General features: G+C 33.3%; 7 protein-coding genes across 7 annotated transcripts; 4 read left to right on the forward strand and 3 right to left on the reverse strand.

Moving 5' to 3' along the window:
• Positions 1–440: 440 nt before the first annotated feature.
• On the forward strand, positions 441–1505 carry PHYBLDRAFT_152162 (hypothetical protein; the record flags this gene model as incomplete). Its single annotated transcript, XM_018432855.1, has 3 exons — positions 441–496; positions 1001–1153; positions 1259–1505. 3 exons carry the CDS (start codon positions 441–443, stop codon positions 1503–1505), a joined length of 456 nt encoding a protein of 151 aa, XP_018284657.1.
• A 1212-nt stretch (positions 1506–2717) lies between these two features.
• PHYBLDRAFT_152163 (hypothetical protein) lies at positions 2718–5240 on the forward strand (the record flags this gene model as incomplete). The annotated part of the gene is made up of 2 exons (XM_018432856.1): positions 2718–3324; positions 5026–5240. 2 exons carry the CDS (start codon positions 2718–2720, stop codon positions 5238–5240), a joined length of 822 nt encoding a protein of 273 aa, XP_018284658.1.
• Positions 5241–6292: 1052 nt separating this feature from the next.
• Positions 6293–7709, reverse strand: PHYBLDRAFT_152164 (hypothetical protein; the record flags this gene model as incomplete). Its single annotated transcript, XM_018432857.1, has 3 exons — positions 6293–6843; positions 6908–7420; positions 7526–7709. 3 exons carry the CDS (start codon positions 7707–7709, stop codon positions 6293–6295), a joined length of 1248 nt encoding a protein of 415 aa, XP_018284659.1.
• Positions 7710–9878: 2169 nt separating this feature from the next.
• PHYBLDRAFT_71951 (hypothetical protein) lies at positions 9879–12200 on the forward strand (the record flags this gene model as incomplete). Its single annotated transcript, XM_018442569.1, has 3 exons — positions 9879–9919; positions 9943–9945; positions 10376–12200. 3 exons carry the CDS (start codon positions 9879–9881, stop codon positions 12198–12200), a joined length of 1869 nt encoding a protein of 622 aa, XP_018284660.1.
• Positions 12201–16230: 4030 nt separating this feature from the next.
• PHYBLDRAFT_160546 (hypothetical protein) lies at positions 16231–17283 on the reverse strand (the record flags this gene model as incomplete). The annotated part of the gene is made up of 4 exons (XM_018434197.1): positions 17098–17283; positions 16893–17036; positions 16519–16816; positions 16231–16459 (listed from the first exon to the last, which is right to left on the reverse strand). Coding segments are annotated over exons 1-4 (652 nt in total), but the record flags the coding sequence as incomplete, so codon positions are not given.
• Positions 17284–21292: 4009 nt separating this feature from the next.
• Positions 21293–22485, forward strand: PHYBLDRAFT_152167 (Homeodomain-like DNA binding domain-containing transcription factor; the record flags this gene model as incomplete). Its single annotated transcript, XM_018432858.1, has 4 exons — positions 21293–21466; positions 21523–21957; positions 22066–22104; positions 22168–22485. The coding sequence occupies 4 exons, from the start codon at positions 21293–21295 to the stop codon at positions 22483–22485; spliced, it is 966 nt and encodes a 321-aa protein (XP_018284662.1).
• Positions 22486–23804: 1319 nt separating this feature from the next.
• On the reverse strand, positions 23805–26183 carry PHYBLDRAFT_152168 (hypothetical protein; the record flags this gene model as incomplete). The annotated part of the gene is made up of 9 exons (XM_018432859.1): positions 23805–23870; positions 24173–24618; positions 24725–25042; positions 25139–25372; positions 25442–25462; positions 25537–25690; positions 25797–25826; positions 25935–25944; positions 26077–26183. 9 exons carry the CDS (start codon positions 26181–26183, stop codon positions 23805–23807), a joined length of 1386 nt encoding a protein of 461 aa, XP_018284663.1.
• Between the last annotated feature and the right edge of the window lie 36 nt (positions 26184–26219).

Genomic DNA, 26219 nt, shown 5'->3' on the forward strand with positions numbered 1-26219 from the left:
TAAGATATATGGGCAGATGAATACTGAGTCAATTTGATTGAAGTGAAAGCTGTAAAAAGAATGAGAGTATAATTTAACAGTGATTTTATTTAAAAATACTAAGAAAGTTTTGACAGTAGAGTATTTGTGTGGTGTAAAGAGTGCAGAGTAGTGAGATAGACGGAAGCCGTGTGTAAGAAGTCTTTCTTTATATATTATAAGTTTTAAAATTATGGTGTGTACTTACTGAATGTTTCTTATCATTATTATTATAGGTTTGAGCATTACGATGTGACACGATGAACATTACTATGACCAGACTTCGTGTTGGGTGATGTCTGCTTTGTCTAGAACAGGTTATTTAAAAATATACCAAAAGTTGAAAACTTTGAAGATTATGTCTAATGAGATGGGGTCATTGTCTTTTAAGAAGGTCTTGGAAGTATAAGCATATGGATATTATGTCCGTACAAAAGCTGAAAGCCAGTTCTGAGAATGGTGGTGTGTCATACTCTAGGTATAAAATAATATAGTGTATGGCTACTATTCTGATATGGATCTTACTGTAATAATAAAATAAAGAAATAGTATGACTGTTGGTGACGATTTTGATATCGATTTTTAAAGCGTCGAGAAGTTTATAGGGACATGAAAGTTTGACCAAAGGTCTATTTTTTGTTCGACTCATATATACCGTGGACAGCCGTCAAAAAGATAAAATAAAGAATAGTTTGATTTTTTTTTAAAAAAGACTATGCTCTCTTCGTATTGCGTCGATTTCTGTCTACTTTGAGTTGCCATGTTATATGAATGACGATCCCCGAAAGGAATGAAGATTCTCGAACGGGATGGAGGGATGGGGGAATGTAGAGAGAGGATTCAAACCATTGTTAAAAAGTATTTTGTTTATTTGTCTTTGTTTCGGCTCAGTAAAGATTATTCTGATACACAGTCCTCTCTGAAGAGTATAATACAACTTACAATAACTATACTAGCACAGAATTTTTGTATCCTAAATAAGAGATGGGTTTCTCTGCTATACAACCACACAATTCCTCCCATGGAAAAACGTTGTATACGGCCATGCAAACACTTTGGCTATCTCATCTACAACAACTAATCGACCCACTTCGTACTTCACAGTATTGACAAAAGCTGCCCAACATTTTCATCGGTAATTTTGCTCCTCATCCATACATTATGCATACGCATATTATGACCTTGCTCTATTCCACAATTTCTTGTCTGTCACCTATATACATCCAACTTGGTCTGATAGTTGCCTGGTAGCGGCTAGCTTTAAGTTCACTTCCCCCACGAAACAGAAAAGGGATCGTGTCGCACCGACGCTCAACTTGTCCGCAATCCCACATTTTGTGATAAACTCGAATATTACATTTATACCATTGTCTTTCTTTCCTCCTCATATATGCTCCCACAAGACTGATGAAATAAACACAAGCACAAACCGACTATTTTCATCACGTCATTTACTAAGTGCGGCACCCAGACACTCGCCACATTAGAGGCTAGACTTCAAAGTAAACGCTGTGGTATACACACCATAATTGAGTGAAAAACATACTCCACAACCAAACACTGGTTCATTCTTGCTAATGAATCTGGCAAGTTAACAATATCTAGAGCTGTTACACACCAAGCACATGTATACTACACACTCATACAATGCAAACCAACCATCACGCAGCAGGGATTTGAATTACAGGAATTTTAATAGTAATATATATTAACAATATTATTTTATCTCTTTAATAAATAACACTCTTACAGTGTCTACCTTTCCCATTATTGGGATACTAATCCAATAACAATCCCAAATATTTCATATATATTGCACAGAATATTAAAGCCATACTCTTGTTCTTTTAAAGAATTAATACCTGGGCTTACAAGAATTCTGTAATAAAATAAAATTGCTGAAATAGAAATATTTACATCTCACAATATGCGAGTTAAAAAAATTACTTTGTCTCGTACAAAAAAAAACAAAGTTTTATTATTGAATTTTCCAAAAACAGGTCGTACTTCCTAAAAAAGGAGGTAGATTCCTGGAAGGATATGGATGAACACACAAAGTGTGGGGACGATACAGTGAGCTAATACGTACAAAGTGGAGTGAATTACTTTGTTTGCTTTGAATGATGAGTGAAGTTTATTTTTTTAACTTTTTGATTCTTTTTTGGCTTTTTAGCGCCAGTAATTTTCAATCATTGGATGGTAATAAGTCATACACCGTAAAAAGAAAGAGAAAAATAGAAAGCATACCTGTGAAAATACCATTTTTACTACTGAGATTTAGCCTTGCATTGTGTGCCAAAACAAGAGCTACTACAATAATTAACAAAACCATATATATTTACAATCGCCAAACTTTATATTCAATATTAATTGATTTCTCTCACAAACAATACAAAAACAGATCCACCTAGTGTTCTAACCCCCCTCTCATTCTCTCTATCTTTATTCCACTCGGATAACTCCGGTTAAGGTAAAACACTTTAAACCATGTCTTTTATATATATATATGTATTATAAGCTTGATTATCTATCGTTTTGGCTTTTGTTCTTGCCACCCAAAAAATTCTAAATTGGAAACCGATCTTGAATTTCAAGCTTTTTAAATTTATAAAAGCAAATTTACAGAATTTCATTTTTTTTCTACTGAACCACATCTTTCTTTTCTCTCTCTACGCTACTTCACCATTGTATTACTCTTAATGAATCCGACAGTGTATCAATTCCAGATCCCAAGTTATGGTGTATCTTATGACAATATTCTGGCAGAAATTCATCTTAGCAGTCAACACAATTGCCACACCAGCCCACAATTCAACACGTATAACTGCCAAGGGTTGAATTCAAACCAGCAAGAGCAGACTGTCTGTAACCAATCATCAAACTTACTCTATGGCTATTCACCACCTCTTATACCTACTCAAAAAGCTACCCAAACATCTTCTTTTTTCCCAGATGTCAACTTTGAGCTTAACAATGATGAGGCTCTGTGCAACACCACGTCAATCCAGCACATTCTGTCTATTAATCGTGTAACTTTAGACAAGTGCCCTTTTTGTTCATACAAGGTTAATATCCAGAAAATATATAATCAAATGTCACCATCCCACCCCACAAATGAGAAAACATTATATCATATTATGGATCAATTCAATCAGCATGACTGTCCGGCTCAAGCTCAATACAAGGCTAAACATATAATCCAGTCAGAATTGTGTGCCCATTCAACTTCTAAAGTCGTACCTAGCATTCTCAAGCCTCAACAGTTCGTCTTTTTTAATACTTTCCTTGAAAGCTTCACTAGAAAGCGTAAGTCTTTACCAGATTCTCTTTCTTACAAAATACTAATACCTCGCCTAAATATTCCACACAACTATCAATATATATATATATATATCCTAAAAGACCTCGTACTCGCCGAACTTGCAATACCTCTAGTCAATATGATCTGAATATCGGCAGAAACGAGATAAATAATGGTGATGATTCTACTACTAAATTTTTTTCTTGCAAAAGTTGCAATTTTCAATGTAATCGCAAATCGAATCTTACAAGACACTATAGAAAACATTCCCTTGACTGGAAAAAACCAAACAGTCCCCTTTGTGAAAATGAGTTTTGAAGTACTTACAATGTCAAAAGACACATGAAGGTTTGCAAGATGTCTTCAACATACACTACCTTGTCAAACGTATGATACCAAACCATGTATCCCTCTTTTTCTTTTTAACTATTTACTGAAATAGTTCCTATTTATATACTGCCTGTTAATATGAATTATCAATCAATTTACAACCTTGCAATATTTGTATTTCTCTATATTTTATTTGCTTTTTTTCATTTTCTTAATATATATGTATGTATGCATGTGTATGCGCACTGCTGTTCGAGCTATTAAGGTGTCTGTACATAAAGTGTATATAGTCAGGCAAATATACGTATGTGCATTGTCTGTCTGTGTCTATGTGTAAAATGACTAGGCTATATATGTTTCAATTCAAAACAAATCCAAATATATTACCATGGTATTTGAATTATTATTATCTTAAAAAAAACAGACACGCACACACGCACAAATTATTAAAACTAGAGAAACTTTATTGGGTATTATTGATTAATCAACACGCACCATAGCTATTAGTTAATCAACGTAACCACTTTTCAGAATATTGAACGAGCATCCACTTGGTCAAAGTTATTTGAATACTCTATTTGTATATATTATGTAGTTTTTATTTCCTATTGAGAGCCCACATAATTGTATATAAAGAAAGTTGGTGAATTCAGTTGTGTACATAGACAACCCGGGTATAGAGGCCATACTTGGATAGTTAAATCTGAAAAATTAAGATTGTACTTTGAAGATTTATATGTTTAAAAGAGAATATATATATAATGCTCTTGTTTTTTGAGAACCACCTTAGTTACAGCACGTTACTTAATTAGTTATAAAATATATAATGATTTTGTATCAAGACTCTAATATGTTTTTGTACCATCAACCCATATATTAGATGTTCATCACTCATCTCCATGGAAGATCATCTCGTCCTTAATTGCCATCGCATCTCATTACAATAAGGGCCTCTATTGCAATAATATTCAGCTGTTTAATATTGTTGTTTTGTACATCTTCTTCTTATATATATATACATACATGTATTTCATAGTAACTGAAAATGTTTTCTTGTGCCTGTTTGTATAAAAGTATTTTTGCATTTGACCAAAGAAAAGAACAAACCAATTTTAACTAACCTTTAAAAACATCCCCTTTGCCACTTTGCTTCTTTACTTTAGCTTTACAAAAAAAAAGCTTTTATTTTTAGTACCTTGTTTTACTCACACATGGGTTTTACTATCATTTCTTGCAATATCGTTTGGCAAATAATGAAACATGAACTGAAATAAAAAAAATAAAAAATTACAAAAGGAGGAGTTCCCGTATAGGATGGCAATGGCTGAAGAATACTTCTCCGACGTGCTATCTTACAGCTGATCTGATGCTCTGAGTTTTCCCTGTTGTATTGCTACCCTCGGGCAGTACCCCAGTACTTAGCAACCTCCGTACCTCAGCCTACGCCAAGGTACGAATGCCGACATCAATCTCTGCAAGACACTTTCTTCGACAAAGTAACCCAGCCACCGTTAATTCCACCCAAATACGAATTCATTCCTTTATAGACCGCCGTTGGCTTACAGATAGACGAGCTATCCGGTCAATTTAATAAATGTCGGCTTTTTGTTTATATGTACTTATTTTTTAGGTTACCTTAAAGTTGTGGGTTTTTAATTTACTATTATTATTATTATTATTATTTACCCATAATATTATAAATATATTATGGCTTACCATACATAAAATAATTTTTTTTTATTAATATTATATTCACATAATACCTATTAGTTTATAGAAATTCTAGTGCAATAGTTTTTTGAGGTAGAATCCAATTCTTACAGCAGACAAAAGATACACTTAAATTATAAAGGCATGAGTGGAATTTTCTTTATAGAATATTATTCAAGGAAATAAACTATACTTTCAATAAGCATCTTACTATATCATTGATTAGCTTGTTAATACTTTAAATTTTGCCTAAATATCTTATTATAAAAAAATCGTAAAGCTTAAGAAAATATAGTTATGCTTTTGTTTCATATTTATTTGCCAAAAAAAAATAACTTCATTGCTATTTTCTTCGAGTATCTTTTTTTTATCTTTATATTTAATATACATTTTAAATGTTTTTTTTTTAATTCAGTGCAGATATATATTTTACTACAACAGACTAGCTTGAATACTTCTGATAGTGTTTGTTCTCTAGGCAGTCACATATAAAGTATAGTAATTGCAGCCTCCAAAAACACACACATAAAAGCTATTTATTCTAAAAGAAAATTTATTTGGAGAATATATCATTACGATCATAGTGTCAAGTAATGAAACTTGGTACTTTTACCAAATAAATATGTCTTTCACAGCATAGTATCAGCTACAGCCAAGTATTTAGATATTTTATTATTATTTAACGCGGCTTTACGCTTAAAAACAAATAAGCTTTGATAGGACTATATATCACATATATTAAAAGTAGAATGATATGACCATGTACTATACAGCCTAATCGGATTTGCTTTAGTGTTAATTGGATATATATATATATAATGATTTAAAAACATCTCATTCTTTTTATGTAAAAGGTATAGTATATTTGTTCAAGGGTCAGTAAACCAAAAGAAGTGAGAGAGAAAGAGAAAGAAAGGGCTTTATTTGCTTATGTTAGTGTACAATACCAAGTTCCTTTTCAAGACTATCTACAAGAGACTGATTTCCACTATGTTTTGACACATCGTCGCTTAATTTTATAACACGGATACCATTACATTCCTTGAGTTTGATAACGATGCTCATAGATTTGCTTTTGTTTTTTGGATCACTTGCTTTCTCAAAGTCGTTGCTAAAATGAGTACCAATTCCAAAACTCGATTGGATATTTAGATCATCACAAAGTTTGTGTAGACTAGTGGCACGGTCGACATCGAGACCATCAGAGAACACTATTTTTTTAGTGCTAGGCTCGATACCCAAAGATTTGTAATGGTTGACAATGGTCTTTGCAAATTCTTCTGGATCTCCAGAGTCATGTCTAACGCCTGTAAAGTCAGATGCAAGTGTGTGCTGAAAATCTTTTAGAAAGATAGGAGTCGTAAATGTATCTGTGAGAGCTATGGCAAGTGCACCATTGTATGTCTGTGTCCAGACTTCTAGTGCTTTCTTATTGACGTTTTTGAGACCTTCTAGAGCCGATATTCCCATAAAAAACTCATGGGCTAAACAGACACATATATTTTAGAGTTGTTGTCTTTCAAATAATTGCACATATTCGGTACTTACCCACAGTACCGACTGCGTTGAAGTTGTATTTCTTGGCCAAATAGACATTACTGGTTCCGGCCGCATCACCGAGTGCCTTTGTTCCTTTATCCTGACATTCGTTGATATATTCTTGTTTCATGTCAGTAAAAGCCCGCATGACGCAATCTTGCACAGAAAGACTGCGTCGTCTTCTGGTTCCAAATTCAAAAAACTGGCATCCGTCCTCAAGCAAGGTGCTTGCCTTGGATCTTGCTCGTTCATATTGATTATCGTCTATCCAGTCCTTATCCACGAACTTAAAGTAGGCCTCCGAGATTAATGCCAGTAGAGGTGTCTCGTACAAGATGGTCTCGGGCCAGGATCCAACTATCTCTAAATCGAGATCAGACGTTTCTTCATCAAATTTGATCTTTATCTGCTCGGAAGGTCTGTAGCGGAAGTGAGAGAGGTAATCTATATACGCCGTATCAAAGAATGGAAATGCTGCCATATATGCAAGCTCGTCCTCTGTGATATAAAGATCCTCCATAGCTAAGTTGTAAGTTAGAAACAAGGTTCTGGGCTAACCACTGGAGGAAAGGGAAGAATATAAAGGGGGAGAGTTTCTATTATCTATATTATTAAAGCAACGTATACCTTGAATTTGTTTTTTGATCCACTGAACAGCATCTTTATTCAGTTTAAAGGCGTTTTGTTTTCTGTTGATAAAATGGTAGACAACTGGTACATCCTTGTAGTTCTTAAGTACTGCATTCTGCATGGTAAACTTGTACAAGTCATTATCGAGAAAGGAACCCAGGGCTTCATGAATATGAGTCATTTAATTTAACAAAGTAGGTAAATGTGGAAGAAAGAAAGAAAGAAAAAGACAGTGGGTGTGAAATTCTGTTGAATAATAGCAAAAGCAATAATGGCTCAAGTATACAGAGAAATACATATAAAGTAAAATGATTTAATCTTAATAATGCATCTCAAAGGCTCAGCCTAACGCACAGTAGAGAGCATGCTTACGTATTTGGGTGTGCTTACTGACCATTTTATGCATAACGTACATATTCATGCATGCACTTAAACTGTTGATATTTAAAGGGGATGTCCGTATAGATAGTATAGTATTCTGGACTACTTCAATACATTAAAGTTCAAATATATCAAACGAATAATATTTTTGGTAAGATTATATAGGTATTTTTTACACCCAAGTACACAAGTACACAATTATACTAATATTGCTGTATACATTATTACCATGCAAACAGGCATATTAAAGAGAGAGGCATTTGTCTTGAAAACTCTATATAAAATTTCTGACTTTTTTAGACATCGGGAGACGGGTATTATTATTGTTATTTTGCAATGAACCCCTGAGTCCAAATAGCCAGAATATCATGTAGTTACCTTACCCAGCTTAAGATACATTTATATGAATATCTTATATTACGCTATGTTGATAAGCTATCAATGGAATAAATAACTGAAGATTATAAAATGCATAAAAATAATAATATACGGATACTCGTCCTAACAGCTCTCTTGAGCAAGTAGCATAAATATACTTAATCAAAAGAAGGACATTATTTCGTAAAAATAAATACTGTATAAAGGTGGCATATAATTACTTGAAAAGTTTTTCTTAACGCACAAAACACAGTTAATAACTTTAATTGTTTTTTTAAAGAAGTAGCCAAAATAATTGTCTCCCCATGCCTTTGAGAGCTTCACCTGTAGTGACTTCTAAGTTGATTATCAGTTGCCTGGAAATATTCTCAGGCTTAGTAGAAAAATATTTAATTGTGTGCTTTTATTTTTATAGCTGTTTATGCTACCTCACCAAATGCTTTACAAATTAGTTCTTTATAAATAATCCCTTTTTTTTTACACACATATAAACTATACCAGCTTATGTCCCCCCTTTTAGTTTGTAAATAAATTTATGTTCTACATGTTGGCAAATAAAGATATAAAACAAAACATAAAAATATTTAAAGCTTTAAAGCCCCCAAAACCACCAAGAGACGGACACTTATCATGACTTGTGAACATATCTTGCTTTATCAAAGCAATATATGTGGGCTCACTGTCAAATAATCAAGATGTAAATAGTTTTTTTTCTGGCTTAAAAAAACGTAACAGTATCGAGTTTATAAGTAGTACACAGGTACTATTCTCTCAACATAGAAAAAATAATGCTATACGATGTATTATATAATCACCTCTATCATAATACATATATATTATTACTAGCCAAAGTCAAACTAATGCTTTTATACTTGAGCCTCACTATATACATTTATGCTTAAATTTTTTGATTGAAAGCATGTGTATGTCGTATGTGCTTTCTTATTTTTATTAAATGCTAAATTTTTCTACAAGTTCTGCCCAATTATTTTTCCAACGATTGGTAAATAATTAGACAGTGTTTTTAGTATATGTATATAGTGGATCAAATTAATTATGGCTTGAAATATTTGAAAATAGTTATTTATACAGCCTTTTTGTGTCACACAATCTGTCTATATAGACTATAATAAGAATTATTAAAATGTACCATAACAACAGTGATAAAGTTTAATTACTTACTGCGAAACTCCATTTTTCTTTACACATTAAAAAAAAGCATTTACTGCGACTCTATCAGGAGTGAATCATTGTTAAAAGACATTTGTCAAATACTCAGGGCTAGTGATTTGAGCCATGATGAGCACAATAATGATATGAAGAGATGATGAAAAATAAAAACAAATTGAAAGACGAGCGAGAACGAAGAGCCAGAAAATTTCAGATGACAAACAAGAAATAAAAGAAACCTTTGAGGCACAGAGTTACATAGCTGAGACTTTCTGGAACAAGAACATTCCAAGTATTGAGAAGAGTTGATTTCGAACCACCAAAAGAAAAAAGACAACTCAAATTGTATTCTGTTGGTAAGATTACCTTTAACTATAAAAAGAAGAATTGAACTTTAGAAGATTCTATTTTTTTTTCTGCTATGACTTCATTTTATATCAAGGGTCTAGAGTGCTTAGATATGTATGTTGGTGATTTGTTTAGTTCAAAGTTGCTGCTGTTATAGTAGAGATTCCACAAAAAAACCCAATCAAAATGTATTGGGAAACCTTATAACCTAAAATAAACTGAATGTTTTCTCGGCTTTTAATGTTATTCTTTTTTCTGAATGAAAAACACAAATCAGAAAGTAAGTTTTAGTTATTGTACAGCCTGCCTATATCATTAATTGCCACATTCAAAAGAAGTAAATTATACACAATTAACTTTTGGCTTATTAACGGCTTCAATATACAATAAGGAGATATATATTCATATAGAAGCAGCCAATTAATTGTAAATATATTTTTCTTGGGTTTGTCAAACATACACAGGAATTCTCGTGTAACACATTTCTTGAATTCTTGAAAACGAAGATAAAGAAAGGTATAACTCCCCTTACTTAGCTGTTATATCTTATTATTTTTTTTAATCTTTTAGGATGGCCGAAAAGCTTTCCCCCAATCTCATCAGCTATATCGCAACATTTATACCAAAAGCAGACCAAATTTCTTGCTCGATCGTATGCAAGAAATGGACCCAGCCCCTTCTAAATGTTATTTGGAGTAAAATAATACTGAGCCAAAGAGACATCGACAACATTTGTAACAAATATGGTCAAGCCAACAACTACTGGAAGAATTCACATCGAGTGTGGGCACTTACACTCACAAATTTACCGTCCAACCGCGCCATTTTCCTGCCAATATTACAACAGATGTTTAGAAGGTTATCATACCTTGAATACACCGAAGTGTATCAAGACAAACGTTGGATTGTGGATAGCCTGAATTGGAACTTATGGAACTCCTTGACGTATCTCAATGTGACCCTGGAGTATGTAGACAAATCTCTTGTCTTGATGGAAATGTTTGAAAAACTATCTGTACTCAGGAGGCTTTCCAATATTACAATCGAAGATGCCAGAAATACTGCAAAAAATACTACAGTTTCATGGCTGGATATAGAGTCTCTTCATCAATATTTGCCCAGACTGAAATATTTGAAAGTCGGCCTTATTTTGACTCCAATCACAGACGCCGATGTTGAACTACTTCATTGTATTCCACCAGCATATACCTTGACTAGAGCAGAATACAGTACTAGATACATGGACGATATCTGGGTGCTTTACCTTTCCCTGAAGTATCCTAGTCTGCAGACACTTCGTCTTGCACCATATTATACTGACTGTACTACTCCCACTACTACTGAGAGTATACGTCTATACGAAAAGGAAAAGCCCATTTCTTCGATCCATACTTTTTTAACACTCAACAAGTTTTTTCCAAATCTTACCAGGGCAGATTTATGCTGGAAATCTCCAAATGGATGGAAATCTTCTGTATTCTACGACGTTTTTTCGAAATTCGGCACAAGTCTAGTCCACTTAAATGTCTATCTCCATGAAAGCCTAGACATACAATTATTAAACTCCACTATCGACAAGAGCCGTATTTCAAAAGGTCTGAAAATAATGACACTATTTGTATATAAAAGTAGCTTTTCAAAGTGTGGAAACCTCGCTTTCACTATCAGTCTCTATCCATACCTTGCTGAATTAAACATAAATGCCATACATACTCCAATAGAAATAAACAATATATTGGTTCATTGTCCAGTTTTACAAAAACTTGGCATAGAAAATAGCTCTGTTTATCTTGACAACCTTTCTACTCATACATACCCACACTGTCTAAAAAAGCTAAATCTGGCCCACCTGGAAGTCAGTACACAAGTCTTAAATTATATATCCATTTGTTGCAGAGGCTTAAAGACCCTCAAAATGTCTTTTCTCAAATTCTCTGACTCTAGCTTTGAGGAAAATGGTCAACTGCTCGTCGATATGCCATTTACTCAATTGGACACACTGACTGTCCGGGAGATTCTTTTTGATAAACACCCTATCCACCATTTTGCTATCGAGCAGCTCAAAGGCCTTACATCATCTCTAACGACAAATCATAAAGAGTTAACACAACACATAAGTATGGGAGAAGAACTCAAGTTCAGCTGGTATCATTTATGCCAAGATAAAACGAATAGAAAGCTTCGATCCATAGCTTGGGGGCTTTCAAGGCGGGACATCGAATTTGCAAAAAGATACTATAGAGACTTTGGACGAAGAAGAAGGCGTGAAAAGAAACGAAAAGACATGCGTCGAAGTAATGGCTTAGTACTAAGACGGTTCTGGAAAAGAGATCTTCAATATGGCATGATCCTATTTCGATTCAGGTTCATTAAAGATTACTATATTACACCTTAATAAAACTAAACGTGAAGTAAAGCAATATGCATATAAATTACGGGAAGGAAAAGCGGATACATATACGATAAAGGTAAGACATTTGAAGATTTGACTTTCTTTTTGAGCTATTGCACCATGAAAAATGAACGGTGGTTCTTATAGCAATTTTGGAAAATATCTCTGGTACTATCCAAAATTGTCATAAGAGTTACCACTCATTTATCATAGTATAATAGAAAAAAGAAGATGGGAGAAATTGACACCGAAACATAGATTTAGCAAAACATAATAATAAGAATAATAATAATAATACTGAATCAAAATAAAATATCACATAAAACTTAGCCCTAGAATGTCAAATATTTTACTAGAATCTCATCACTTAAACTCTTCCTATTTTTCAAAAGGATACTATACAAGGTTAAGGTTTTGTTTCATTTTACTCCTATGTATACAAACTTAAAGCAATTTGGCACGGTGAAGGCGGTACACCATGAGTACAATTTGAGAAAAACATATTTGATTTTTTGTTTTGACAATGTCACATTTGTTGAAAAACCAAATAGTAATTCTGGCCACCCACAATAATAGACACATTGTAATTGAAGATACTTTATAAATTTTATAAACTAGCTAGATGCATACAGACCTTTATACTCCAAATAAATAATACAAGAAAAATACCATCATAAAATATACCTGAAGGCACAAAATATTTCGAATAGTTCATTTACGAAATATAGAAAGCTCATCTATCCTATTCAAGTCAATCCCAAAATAAGTAGAACCAGTTATTATTTTTAGATGTGAGCTTTATAAAAACAATTTCAATTGCCATAAAAAAAAGGCTCCGTTGTAGGAATTCAGAAAATCGAGGAGCTGATTAATCTTTTTTGGGTACTTGTTTCGCTAAAAGACATTGCCTTCACAAAATTACATACATTTGGGGACGGTATATTTGCGATACTCTGGGGAGTTCTATACCAATGTCTGAATCTAAAAGAAAAACAAAGATTGTCTATAAATAATTAAATAGTTAAATACAAATAAAAAATAAAAGTTGAAGATGAGGTTAATCTTCTTTATTGTGATTTCTATTATATATGTGTGCCTTTGGACTTTAAGTATGACCAATGGTGGGTTGGTTATGTAGGGTAAATAGCCAAATCAATTACAAGGAAATGAATACAAGTGGAAAGACAATTCTTATTAAAGACCGAATAACAAAATGGTTATTTGACTACTTCATTATACACTACGTCACCACTTCCAAATTAATTACGATGAAAGATACAAGAAACAGCGGTAGATTCTATCCACCATGTCAAGTACATATATTCATTTTTTTTTGTTCTTACAGTTGTGGCCATGGCAACAAGAAAATAATATCAGGGGTATTACATTTATAGACGTTTTAAAACATATTTGATCCAGTTACACAAAAGTATTGATCATCTCAAGGATACATTAGTAGGGAAAATCCATCATCAAAATGAAGATTACGTACACGTTTGTGAAAAAAAACATAAAGTACAATACAATATATATATCTCTTTAGCAAAGAAAAGCCGGTAGTATAGTATGAGAAAAGGTGTTATTCGATTAGAGCCTCGATGGATTCTCTAAATAACAAGCAGTTTAATATTCTACGTTATACATCAACTTGATGAAAAGAACACAATTCTAACTTTCGATACATTATTTGATTCTAATACCCATTTCATTTTTGCTACAACGGATGACCTGTCTTTATATTCTACAACGCTATTAAAAATTTATGGTATTGGATTAGAGCATATATTGTAGTCTAAACCGGATTAAGAACTCCAAAATTTGTATGAAGCCTACCTCAAGATTAGTAAAGAGAATGGGCTAGGTAGACATAATTTATTATTCAAACAGTCAGTAATTATCAATGACCTTAAACATGAGTTGGTAAGGTCTGATTGTGGAGGCATTGACGGGATTTCAGACGCTAATAATACCCAAGCTGAGATAACAACCTACATTAGCGTTCCTAGAGCAATTAATTACGATACTATCGAATATTGAGGGACTATTAAAACAGCTAAAGCAAGTCATAGATTTTGGAGAAAATAAGGATATTAACAAAATAATAGAAAAAAAAAACATAGTGTGAAGGCTGTTCCAAATCTGGCTCGTAAGCAAAAAACGAATTGGATAGGATAAAATGGGCTGTATTTGGACATAGCTAGCATTAGAGACAATTATAGCATTGAAGACTGGAATAAGACAATGCATGTGTGTAGTATACTTCTTTTTATATAATAAATATCACTGGCAAAATGTTTAATTTTTATCAATTAAAGACCCTGGTGTAGTTGGATGAGTTAAGATTCATGATAAATAACAATCGTTTTAAATGATTGGTGAATTAAGTCATATTAAAGTAATCAGTAGCGCCATAAACCTTAAAGTGGGGATATATGTACAGGGGTGCGTGATGGCGTGGGATTGATTTCGATTAATGATTTTGGGATATTGTTATTTTTAGAGATGCTTGTCCAAGGACTTCAAAACTTGGGAGGTAAAAGTCAATGATTTGACTACTTGCCCGTTAAAAAACCTAGTCCCAAGCCCAGTTGAGCACGGTTAACATGGTATCAAAGCCAAGGGAAAAAAAGGAACTTTATAAGCAATTCACAAGAATTAAAAAAAGTCTGTATTCTCCACGGATTTTTGAAAATTCGATCCAAAAGTTATATATATATATGTTATTGGATGAGTATGTCCAATAGACTCAAAGAAGCTATCAAAGCTAATTGTGGTTATACAATATATTAAACTCTTGTTTTTACATGTTCTTCTTTTTATAATATATATACGGGAAATTTAACATTTAAATTTATATGGTCATATTTTTGAGATGTAACATAATCTACTTGATGTATATTTTATTGAGAATTAGAAATCAAATACTTTATCACTGACCTCTAGTATAGAGGGGGTATAAGAAAGCTATCTAAATATTACCGTATCTTTCAAACAAATACATATTATCTACTATAAGTTCAAAGTATGTCTCTTTAAAGACAAACATTAGCAATTTTACTTTACAACAAGGTAAGAAAAATAACCAGATTATATTGAACATATTTCCTATATATGATATCACTAAATTGGGTGTAAGATGTGAATACTTGACTGGGTAGGCATACTTACATAACACAGTATTCAAGTTTAGTGTTATAGACGACACATAGATTCAAATACACACACACACACCTAGTCTTAGTAGTTGTATCTGGTCATATGCAGATTCTTATTATATATATTTATACCATAAACTGTGTTTATAAAGCTTCTACGTGTCAAGCATATTTTCTTTTCATTGATGTATTATTTATTTGTCACCTCAATGGAAAAACTTATTTAAATATGTGTGTATTATTCAGAGTAACCTTTATACAGTGAGTCCAACAAATAATGTCAGTGGATAGTCAAAATTAATTTCATATTTTCAGAAATAAATAGTGTATCTTTAGAAACGATGTCGCCTGCTTAGAAAGCTTGGCACCCGAAAATATAAAAGGAGGGTGGGTATAATTTCTAATAACTTTACAATTTGACATGAGTACAGCATTTTTATATGAAGATGGGCCCGGGAATGTTATTGATGAAGGTGGTGGTACTGAGTTCCATTGAATACAGTCGTTGATTTTCTTCCATCGTGTGTTCATTAAATCCTCAGTAAATTTTAAGCACATCAAAGTCTTCAACCTCTCCTAGCACAGCGATCCATGATCAAGAATCTATAAAGAAAATTATGTTATTGTGATATTTCCATAATTTCAAATTTATTTTAAAATCCACTTTCAGACAATACACAATACCCAGTTTCGAATAATGACATACGAGAGTATTATATACACGACGTATACATAAAGATAAAGACTATATGAAACATAGTGATACACTACTTCAACCGCTCACAATAGTGAAGGCACGCATTATCTTTAGTTCTAGGTACTATAAAGCATGCTACAAGAAGGGCCAAGCAAAACAAACTAAGAGACAATAAGAAATAACTGTTTTGCTTTTCGAAGAGATTTTTTATATCAAAGTTATTGCCCTAAAGAGTAGAATCACTCATTTTGCTTTTATAAAATAAAAGCATGGTACTAATAAGGGATATTAAACCAGCATAAATGTTACATTAAAACATGAGCAACAGTTTTATCTTGAGGCACTTGAACCAGCCCCAACGACTCCATCTCTAGCTGGTGAAAAACCCTATCTTGTTCAGCCATATCACTCTAAAAAGGGCCAAGTCATTAAAAGTAGCAGTAATATCATATCAATCCTAAATACGTACCATCAGGAAAGCGAAAAGTTCAAAAACCTTAGTATAGTGAATTATGCCAGAGAAGGAGAGAGGTATGGAGGCAGAACGGCATTCAACAACTTGCCATTGGGAAGCAGACTTAATTTTGTATCGAACTAAAGTCATCTTATTTTGAATTATATGGCAAGTATAGACTCGTGCCTTCTTCATCGTACTGAAAGAGGCTTTTTTGTAGTTTGACACAAAAGACTTCAAATTGTCTGACCCACTTTTCATGTTCTTTAAGGTATCATTCAAACTGTGCGACAAGACGTTTGAATTGTTGAATCTTAAAGCAAAGGAATGTTAGTGAATACTATTTAAGATAAATGATAACAATAACAATAATAATCAATTGATCATACCCAGATGATTCAATAAGAAGATAGTTTAATTCTTTGTCAACCAGTCTTCCAATACCGTCTAGTAGCTTCAAGCTACCTTTATCTTTAGCAAAGTTATTTGACACAAGCCATACATAATCAGAATCCTTCGCCTTTTTCTCGCACCTTGAGCCCCTATTATTATTAGTGGGATCTTATTTAAGTGTTTTTGTCAAATAATACCTACCAGACATAATTCAGCTTTTTTGTTGTATTCCCAAATGCTTTAAAGATAGGAATAAACAGTTCACAATAAGCAGTTCTTTCATCGTTTTGGTTATATGTGTGTGTACGCATGCAATTTAAGAGAAAGTCAACAATAGTAAATTTCACAAAATTCAAAAACGGCAGGTCAGGGACGGTTCCTAGGTTTTTGAACATATCCTTTTCAGACCAATTTACGATTCTTGCAACCCAATCCATGACATCAGACCCCAAATTTTTCAAGCTTTGCAAGTTGTTTTGTTCTTGCATCATAGCTTCATATTCAGCTTTGGTTTCATCGGACGCTTCTGATTCACAAGTACTCACGCATATATCAAAATAATATCTGACAACCGATAGATCTTCAGCTTGTATCACAGGCTTGTGGGGTGAGATCAAGTGTTTTGCAGGAGGTTGGAATCTGTAAACATTTTTTTCTTTTACAACAGTCATTCCGTAAACCTAAATAAAAGTGATACATTAACAATGTGTGATAGTTAAGTAGTAAGAGATATATACGTCGTCTATAGCACTGAAAACATCATCATCATCATCGCTTTTGGTATTTTCAACAGCACTGTCATCTTCAGTATTGCATGAGGTAGTTGGGAGTATCGGGTGTGATATCTCGTCGTCGTCTTCAAACAACTTTTGATTTACACTTCTCTGTGAGAAATTCGGACCAGTTTAAAAAGCATATTATATACATGCATACCTTATCAATTTTTTGCTTTTTGTTTAATTCTTTATTGACGTTTCCTTCTCCAACCTTTTGTACTCTTTTAGTTATTATTCTGTTGCTTGCAATTCTTGTTTCTGCCTTTAAAATGTTCACGCTTCTCTTTTCTCTCCATTCTACTTCTTTCAACCCATATAAAGCCATAATTTGATTATTGACAAATTTGTTACTAAGATAGGTTTCCAAACGACCACAGTAATTTTGTACAGTCTTCATCACTTCTTTGTTCTCCCTGATCTTCTTTAAGAAATTTGAGGTGGTTGTTAACAGAGCATGGCCATTCTTTGCAACAACAGGTGATGCTTCAAAATATGCATCTAACAACTCAGGGATCTTGCCCCAATTTTGCAATTCCCCAGTAAACAAATAAGAGGGTAAATTTAAGGCATGTCTTAAGCTATCGGGTATAGTGTAGTCTTTAATAGTAGCGTATGGTTTAGGTAATTTGGGTGGTGTTATAGACATTTTCAGCTACACAGATAAAAAAGGGTAGAGGTTCTAAGCGTGTGCGCAAAATACATTGAATCTAGACGTCATTGTCGGACATTTAACTTTACTGGGCTTACAAAAATAATAATTTCAATTAGACAAATACCATCATGCTTTGATTTAACTAAAGCTATCATACATCACTCATGTGAATCTGCTATGCTTTGTTTTCTACCATTTGAGCCACCTATGGTGTTTGCAAAGTACAAGTATTGAGCTAGTGCACACTGTTCTAAGCAATCATCAAGATTTGTTAGAGATTGGGCGATCTGAACGTGTGCCGATGTTTGTGTATGTACGCCATCTTATTTTGCACTGATATTCTAGTAAGTAACAATGTATTTAGCTTGCTCCTTTCAGATAAACTAACTGTATTTTTTCTTTTATAAAATTCTGCAAGTGACGTTTAATCAGAGCGCTTTATGCCACTCATGTGAATCTGCTATGCTTTGTTTTCTACCATTTGAGCCACCTATGGTGTTTGCAAAGTACAAGTGTTGAGTTAGTGTACAATGTTCTAAGCAATCATTGAGATTTGTTAGAGATTAGGCGATCTGAACTTGTACCGGCATAAAGCTTGTTAAACTTTTATGAATATCTATGCTACCTTACATCACTCATGTGAATCTGCTATGCTTTGTTTTCTACCATTTGAGCCACCTATGGTGTTTGCAAAGTACAAGTATTGAGCTAGTGCACACTGTTCTAAGCAATCATCAAGATTTGTTAGAGATTGGGCGATCTGAACGTGTGCCGATGTTTGTGTATGTACGCCATCTTATTTTGCACTGATATTCTAGTAAGTAACAATGTATTTAGCTTGCTCCTTTCAGATAAACTAACTGTATTTTTTCTTTTATAAAATTCTGCAAGTGACGTTTAATCAGAGCGCTTTATGCCACTCATGTGAATCTGCTATGCTTTGTTTTCTACCATTTGAGCCACCTATGGTGTTTGCAAAGTACAAGTGTTGAGTTAGTGTACAATGTTCTAAGCAATCATTGAGATTTGTTAGAGATTAGGCGATCTGAACTTGTACCGGCATAAAGCTTAATTTTGTTATACACAGTAAAAAAAAAATCGAAGAAAAAAAAGAGGTAACAAAAGTTATGACTTTCCTATTACAATTATTTTAGATCCTAATTCATTTTCTTACCTCCATTAACAGTTTACAACTTGACCTTTTCAATCTGAGATCAATAGATAACTAGTGAGCCACAAGCAGATCAACCTTTATTACAATTCATATCAACAGCAAACCCAAATTCGTCAAAAAAGAAGCAGTTCTTTAGAAGATACATTCCTCAACTCATACAACACACATTAGAAGAGTAGTGTCACAATTTCTAGCTTTTGGATGATGACTTACGCCCTTCAAACTGGGAGTATATTCTTCTTTCATTTATTCGGTTACTCCTGATATCTTTATGCTCACACCTGCAATATACTTGATCAAATCATCGGTTGCGCCCTGAATAGCTGCCGAGGGACTGTTGTAAAACTCTTAACCAATTGTTCATTATTCTCATCGTTTAATTGGCTGATTGGTCTGTTTCAGGTGCGATTGATTTTCCACAAAGGTATGTTCTTATCTGGGCCATTTCCACAAGCTTTTTTTTTTCTATTTTAGCGAGGTATCATAATTGTCGTTTGCGGATTTGGCTGCCTCCTTTGGCGTCATTATCTTTGATTTGAAGAAATATAGATATATCATGTGGTTCTCATCAGCATAGACATTATACTGGACAGCTCTTTCTTTCTTAGGGACAGACCCCTCTATTACGACATTACAAGGAACAACTGCTTGAAATTGAGCTTTTTAGGTTTTGAAAAACTTTTTTTTTAGGATTGATCAGTTTTCTCAATCGGAATGACTTCTCAACAAAGGTTATTGCTTCTTTTTCTTTGTCATCAACAATATTACCACAGCCGTATTCGTAAAAGAAACCACACTTTTTAAACTAATAAACATGAGAGAAAGCTTGTTTCTACAAAGCAACCAAATACAAAATATATTCTTGACCAAATTTATTTTCAAAAACATGGGCAATTGCATTTCTTTCTTTGATCAAGCTATTTTGAGAGAAAAGAAGTACAGATAACACAATTGATCGCTTTTCTTACAACTTTACATAGCTTGGAAATAGAATACTTGGATTAGCCAACAATTTTTTTTATTTTTTTTTGGTTTTTGGTTTTTGGTTTTTGGGGGGTTTTGGTTATCTTTAAGAAAGAAAATGTTGTATAGTAAAACACATTTGTAAGTCGCACAATTCGAAAATATAAGGCGAACTTTTAAGATTTTAATTAATTTTTTTAGAAAAACAAAAAAAGTGACATACCAAGTACATTTTATTTATTTTTTCTTGCCGAAAATTATGCAAGGGGTGTATTGAGTTCCCTTTATATATAAAGTACATATAGGAAATTAAAAAAAAATTCAAAATGTTAGGAGTAACAAGAAGCTCTAAAAGTACAAACATTAGTTTTTGTACACTCTTTCCGGAAATTATTGGTGCAAAAATAAAAATCAATTTGGTGCACAAACAAAAATAAATTTGGTGCAAAAATACAAAAATAAATTTGGTGCAAAAATAAAAAATTATTTAGTGCAAAAACAAAGATAAAATTTTGTGCAATTTTTTTACCATTTCTCTGCTTAATTCATCTTTTTTGGTGCATTTGGTGCCTTCCATTTTTGCACCAAATAATTTTGTATTTTTGCACCAAATTTATTTTTGTTTGTGCACCAAATTGATTTTTATTTTTGCACCAATAATTTCCGGAAAAAGTGTATGTATCATTTGATTTAGTGCAGTACGCCGTGACTGACTTTATTAATTCGAGAATGAATTCCTCAAAGAGAATCTGCTTGCATAAAGCTTTGCTTGTAGTTAAATAAACAATATATACATCCTTTCTCAATTATCTAAACTTCTACCTTAAAAATATGTCCTCTATTAAATTAATCTATGAAGACGGTCAAGGAAAAATCGTTAATGAAGACGGATCTGAAGCTTTGAGCCAAATGATTGATGAAAACAGCCATGGTCTCCAGACCATATCAACACATTCTAGATGTCTTGAATCGAAAAATACAGATATACTGCCAGAAGTCTCAGAGGTATTTTTTTTACAAAGTGATAACTATAAGTGTATTTAAATATGTATCCGATTTAGAATGGCCAAACGGACGATCGAGCAGGAAGTCCAATTATGCCCCCAGCGAAAAAAGGCAAGACTACTCGTCAGCGAAACACGTATAGTGACGAAGATATTATAAGGTTCTTCAAGCTGAAGGACGAGAAGTTGCTGAGTGCAAATGCTGCAGCAAAGAAGCTGAACATCAATCCAAGAGTGGCTCAGCGTTGGGTGAAGAAGTATGACGAAGATCCGGATAATATATTCGTACGTGGCAAGAAAAGCGGTAAAAGACGATTAACCGACGAGCACAAGAAGTGCATCAAGGAATTCGTTGCCAAAAATGCGTCCGTCTACGTAAAAGATGTGATGGACCATCTCATTACTATCTTTGGTGAGATCAATGTTTCGAGAGAGACAGTCAGGAGATTTATGATTGACGAATGTAACCTCACATTCAAAAAAGGTGTACAAGTAGCCTGTAGTAAAGAATAGTGAAAAAAATATCCAAAGAAAGATAGGATTGGATAAATGAGTTGAAGAAAACGAATGCAAACAGCATGAAGAACTGTGCTTTCTTAGACGAGTAAGCATTTGACATCAACATGCGACAAGGAAGAGGTTGGTCCAAGAAGGGCAAAAGGGAATCTTTACCACCCCCTCAGCATTCTTGGGGTGATATAGGCTAAGGGCGTCATTTATGTTAGCTTAAGAGACCCAAAGTTTAGCAAGAAGCAGCCCTCCTCCGGCGAGTCTGGTAAAAAGGCCACAGCAATCGATCATTTCTTTATGTTTGTAAAGTCTATCCTTGGTGAGATGGATAAGTACCCCGCTATGGAAGGAAGCTTTCTGGTGATGGATAACGCACCGATCCACCAGAGTGCAGGTATGAGCCAGTACATCGTCTCTAGGGAATACAGATCCATTTACCTTCCGGCATACCCCACAGAACTTAACCCTATTGAAATGTTCCGGAAAGTAGTGAAGGACAGTGTAAGATAAAAAAAATCTTAAAGACAACGAGACAATCCTAACCAGGATTGAGGAAGGGTGCAGTAGTCTAAGTGATGACTACTACAACATTATACATCATTCTGTAGACCAGTTCACCAGACGTGAAAATAAGGAACCTTTGTAATTACTCATTTTCTACATAATATAACATACATTCCATTATACGCCTTAAATTTTCAATTTGTGCACCTTTTATACTGTGTTTTACTGTACTAAACGACCATACTTATAAGGCTCACTTTCTATAACTAAAATGAAACAAATCGTTAACAGAAAATAAAAATTGACATGTATTTTAGTAAGAAATTAAGAAATAGATGCTACATAATGAAAATAGGTGCTTAGAGCATCTGCAGCAGTAGCATTTAAATTTAGTTTTTCCCGATTTAAGTGCTTTTTGTAAATGCTTTTCAAAAAAATCGTCCGCAGCAGTAGCATTTCCGACAGCATGTATTTACATGCTCCGTGATTTTTATGACCTTGAGCATGGAAATAGATGCTCATTTTAAAAACTTGCCGAGCATTTAAATCGTTTTTCTTTGTTATTTTTTTCTTTAAATCGAATAATAGTATATAACAGCACTTAAAAAATCTCACAAAAATTATGCTCACTACAAAGCTGATAGTCTCGAGAACATTTAACTTGTATTTTTTATATTAAATATAAAAGAAAAATATCTAATAATAATGAATTTTACTAGTGAAGAAGACTATACCAGATAGTATAATTATCTAAATGCTTCTTTTTATTATGCTACTGATATTTTACCCTCAATATTTTTACTGATTTAAACCTCAGATGTGGCTTATGAGCACTTAAATTAATGCTAATGGAAATGCTACTGCTGCAGATGCTCTTAGAATATTTTTCGTGCTCTACAGAAACGTCGTGCCCGAGAGGAAAAGTGTCGGACACGAATGATAATTGTATAACATAAAGAAGTTGAATTGTAGTTTATCCGGAACTATAAATAAAAAAACTTAACAGTGGTTTCTCTGGTGAAATAATTTATTTATTTATTTATTTATTGTAATATGTACAGTGCAATGAGTATATTTTTACTCTTATTTTTCTTCATTTTCTTCTTTATTTTCATTTTCTTTTTAATATTTTTTTCTCTTTCTTTAAATAAGTAATCTATACATATTTTTAGGCTGTGTCAATTTGGTTTATATAATCTACGTGTCTAGTAATTCTACTGAAAAAATGCTATTTAAATATATATATATATATATATATTCATGCTCTAATTTTTGTTTTTAACACTAGAGGTACAACCCCTTGGTTAATATAATCTCTATCTATATCAAGAGTCTCTTGATTTGCAATGTTTCTTGGGTCCACTGTTATTAAAGTACATTGGTTTAAAAACCTATTAGCAATAGCAGTAACAATAACAACAGCAGAAGCAATAACAATAACAAGAGCAATAGTAAATGATAATAATAATAGTAGTAGTAGTAGTAGTAGTAGTAGTAGTAGTAATAACGGTAACAATGATAATGATAATGATAATGATAATGTCAATAGTGATAATAATAATAATGTATACATATATATAAAAGTGGGAAATTTTTGGTAAGTACTTGTCTCAAACTCAAGAGTTATATAAATATAGATGTAAATGTATAGAAAAAAAATCCATACATAATATATAAGTATTGCTATACTTACCAGTTTTCTACTAGATGGTGGTATGGTTGCTCTAGTAACCCTTTTAGTCTGTTTTCGTACACGATGTATAGAAATCTCACTCGAACAAATAAGCTGGGTTATCTCAAAAAAGACCTTTTCAACTTCTTCCTCTGATTTTGGATATCTTTGTAGTTCCTTGAAATACCTCTGGGTATTACACCCAGCTTTATCTGATCCAGCCGAAGAAGAACTGTTGGCCTTGGACGACTCGGACATTATCCTATTAAGAGTACTTGATCTCCAGGCCAGAAGGGTAGTGTGTAACAGAGTCTTGGTGATGCTGATAGGTAGGCCGCCAACACAGATCATTTTTGTTATGCTTTCTTGGTCCAGATCTTGCCATCCATAAACACTTAATAAGGTTCTGCATTCTTTTCTCGCATAGTCTTCACAGGCACATACAGCCTGTTCGCATCCATAGCTGACTAAGAAATCAAAGTGTTGTTGTTGTTGTTTTTTTTTGGATTGGTTTAGTTATTATACTTTGGCCTTCCAATAGAAGAATGAAGATAATAATAAGAAGGAGTTTACCTGACAAATCCCAGATGATCCACAAAGTCTCGTTATTGATATTTGACCGTAGGTATTGGAATGCTTGGTGCCGAATAGAGCCAAATTGAAATCGAGTAGATGCCTTGATGACCTGTGAAGCTTCATAGACACTTTTTGCATCGTATCTGGATGTATACATGAATGTGAACAGCTTCTCAAATATATCTGGATGTACACCTCGAATGGTTATCTTTAGATCACCAGTGCTGTCTGATCTGCTCAAAAGCATGTCTTTGAACCAATCAGATATATCAGTCAAGAGATACTTGTGGCAATAAAACATTCGACTCTTTGACACTTTATTGATAAAGATATATACATATATTATGTAATACACCAATTAGTAAGCCATTTTGGTGCTATCTTTGATTTTATTTTCTTTTAAAAAATTACCTGTTTGTGCATCTTCTTTTTCTTCGTTCTCATTTTCGTTTTCATCTTCAATTACTCTAATTCGTATGTCATATGTGTCTGATGGATTAGGATATAGAGATGTGGTTTCGGATATAAGATTCAATGGCTGGCTGTAAATATCTTCCAGCCTAACATGGACACTGATATGAGAAGTATCGATACAAGATGTTTCGGGAAACTTGTGAAGATTTGAAAGCTTCCATTTGTATACATCTATTGTAAGTCGATGAGTATATCAGTACAGAGCAAAGCAAATAAAGAGAAAGAAAGTGTGTGCGTTACCTTGCCCATTATTCTTGCTCACTAGAAATGTTTGTATATATATATATTAAGGTTTGTTTGTGTGCTACTGGGTAGAATTTGATAAATTCACCTACACTTGTCATACTCGGTTCTATGTTTTTCTTTTAGATTCTTGTCAGTGTAGGTGGTGACAATTTCGATTACAATGTTTGCTTTGAGTGAGTCCGGTAATTTGTGTATATTGTCTTTATTTCCGACCGTCTGTAAGATGATTTCGACACAGAGTTGCTAAGTAGATATATAAATATTAGTTTTCTGGGTACAGGAGGAGGAGGCTGAAAAAAAAACTGTTGCACGAAAAAAAAAGCCCAAGACTTGGCTTCGCGGGGCTTACATCACTTTCAGGGTTTGAGTCTTTTGAGAGCTATAGCAATACATGAATACAAAGATTTTTTATACATATATTAAGACCAGAGTTAATATAACCAATATTTAATTTAAGATATGCATGTATATGCAAATATCGACTTACTGTTATTGTACTAGAGAAAATATACAGACAATAATAATAATGAATACACATATAAATAATTTACAGGCTTTAAATAATGCGCATTGACAGAATAACTTTTTATTACTGATTCTTTATATACATTAGAGCTACTTACACTTACCATTTGTAACTTTCAAGGACAATTTGTACGTTGCTCACTTTTGCTTGTGAAGAGAGGGTGTGTAGGTTGTTCACTATGCAGTGTACTGTATTTGGCTTTATATCCATTAACGATCTGGTGTTCAATTGAATCAAGAAAATATG

Source organism: Phycomyces blakesleeanus, assembly GCF_001638985.1.
Source record: "Phycomyces blakesleeanus NRRL 1555(-) unplaced genomic scaffold PHYBLscaffold_34, whole genome shotgun sequence".
NCBI classification, from domain to species: domain Eukaryota; kingdom Fungi; phylum Mucoromycota; class Mucoromycetes; order Mucorales; family Phycomycetaceae; genus Phycomyces; species Phycomyces blakesleeanus.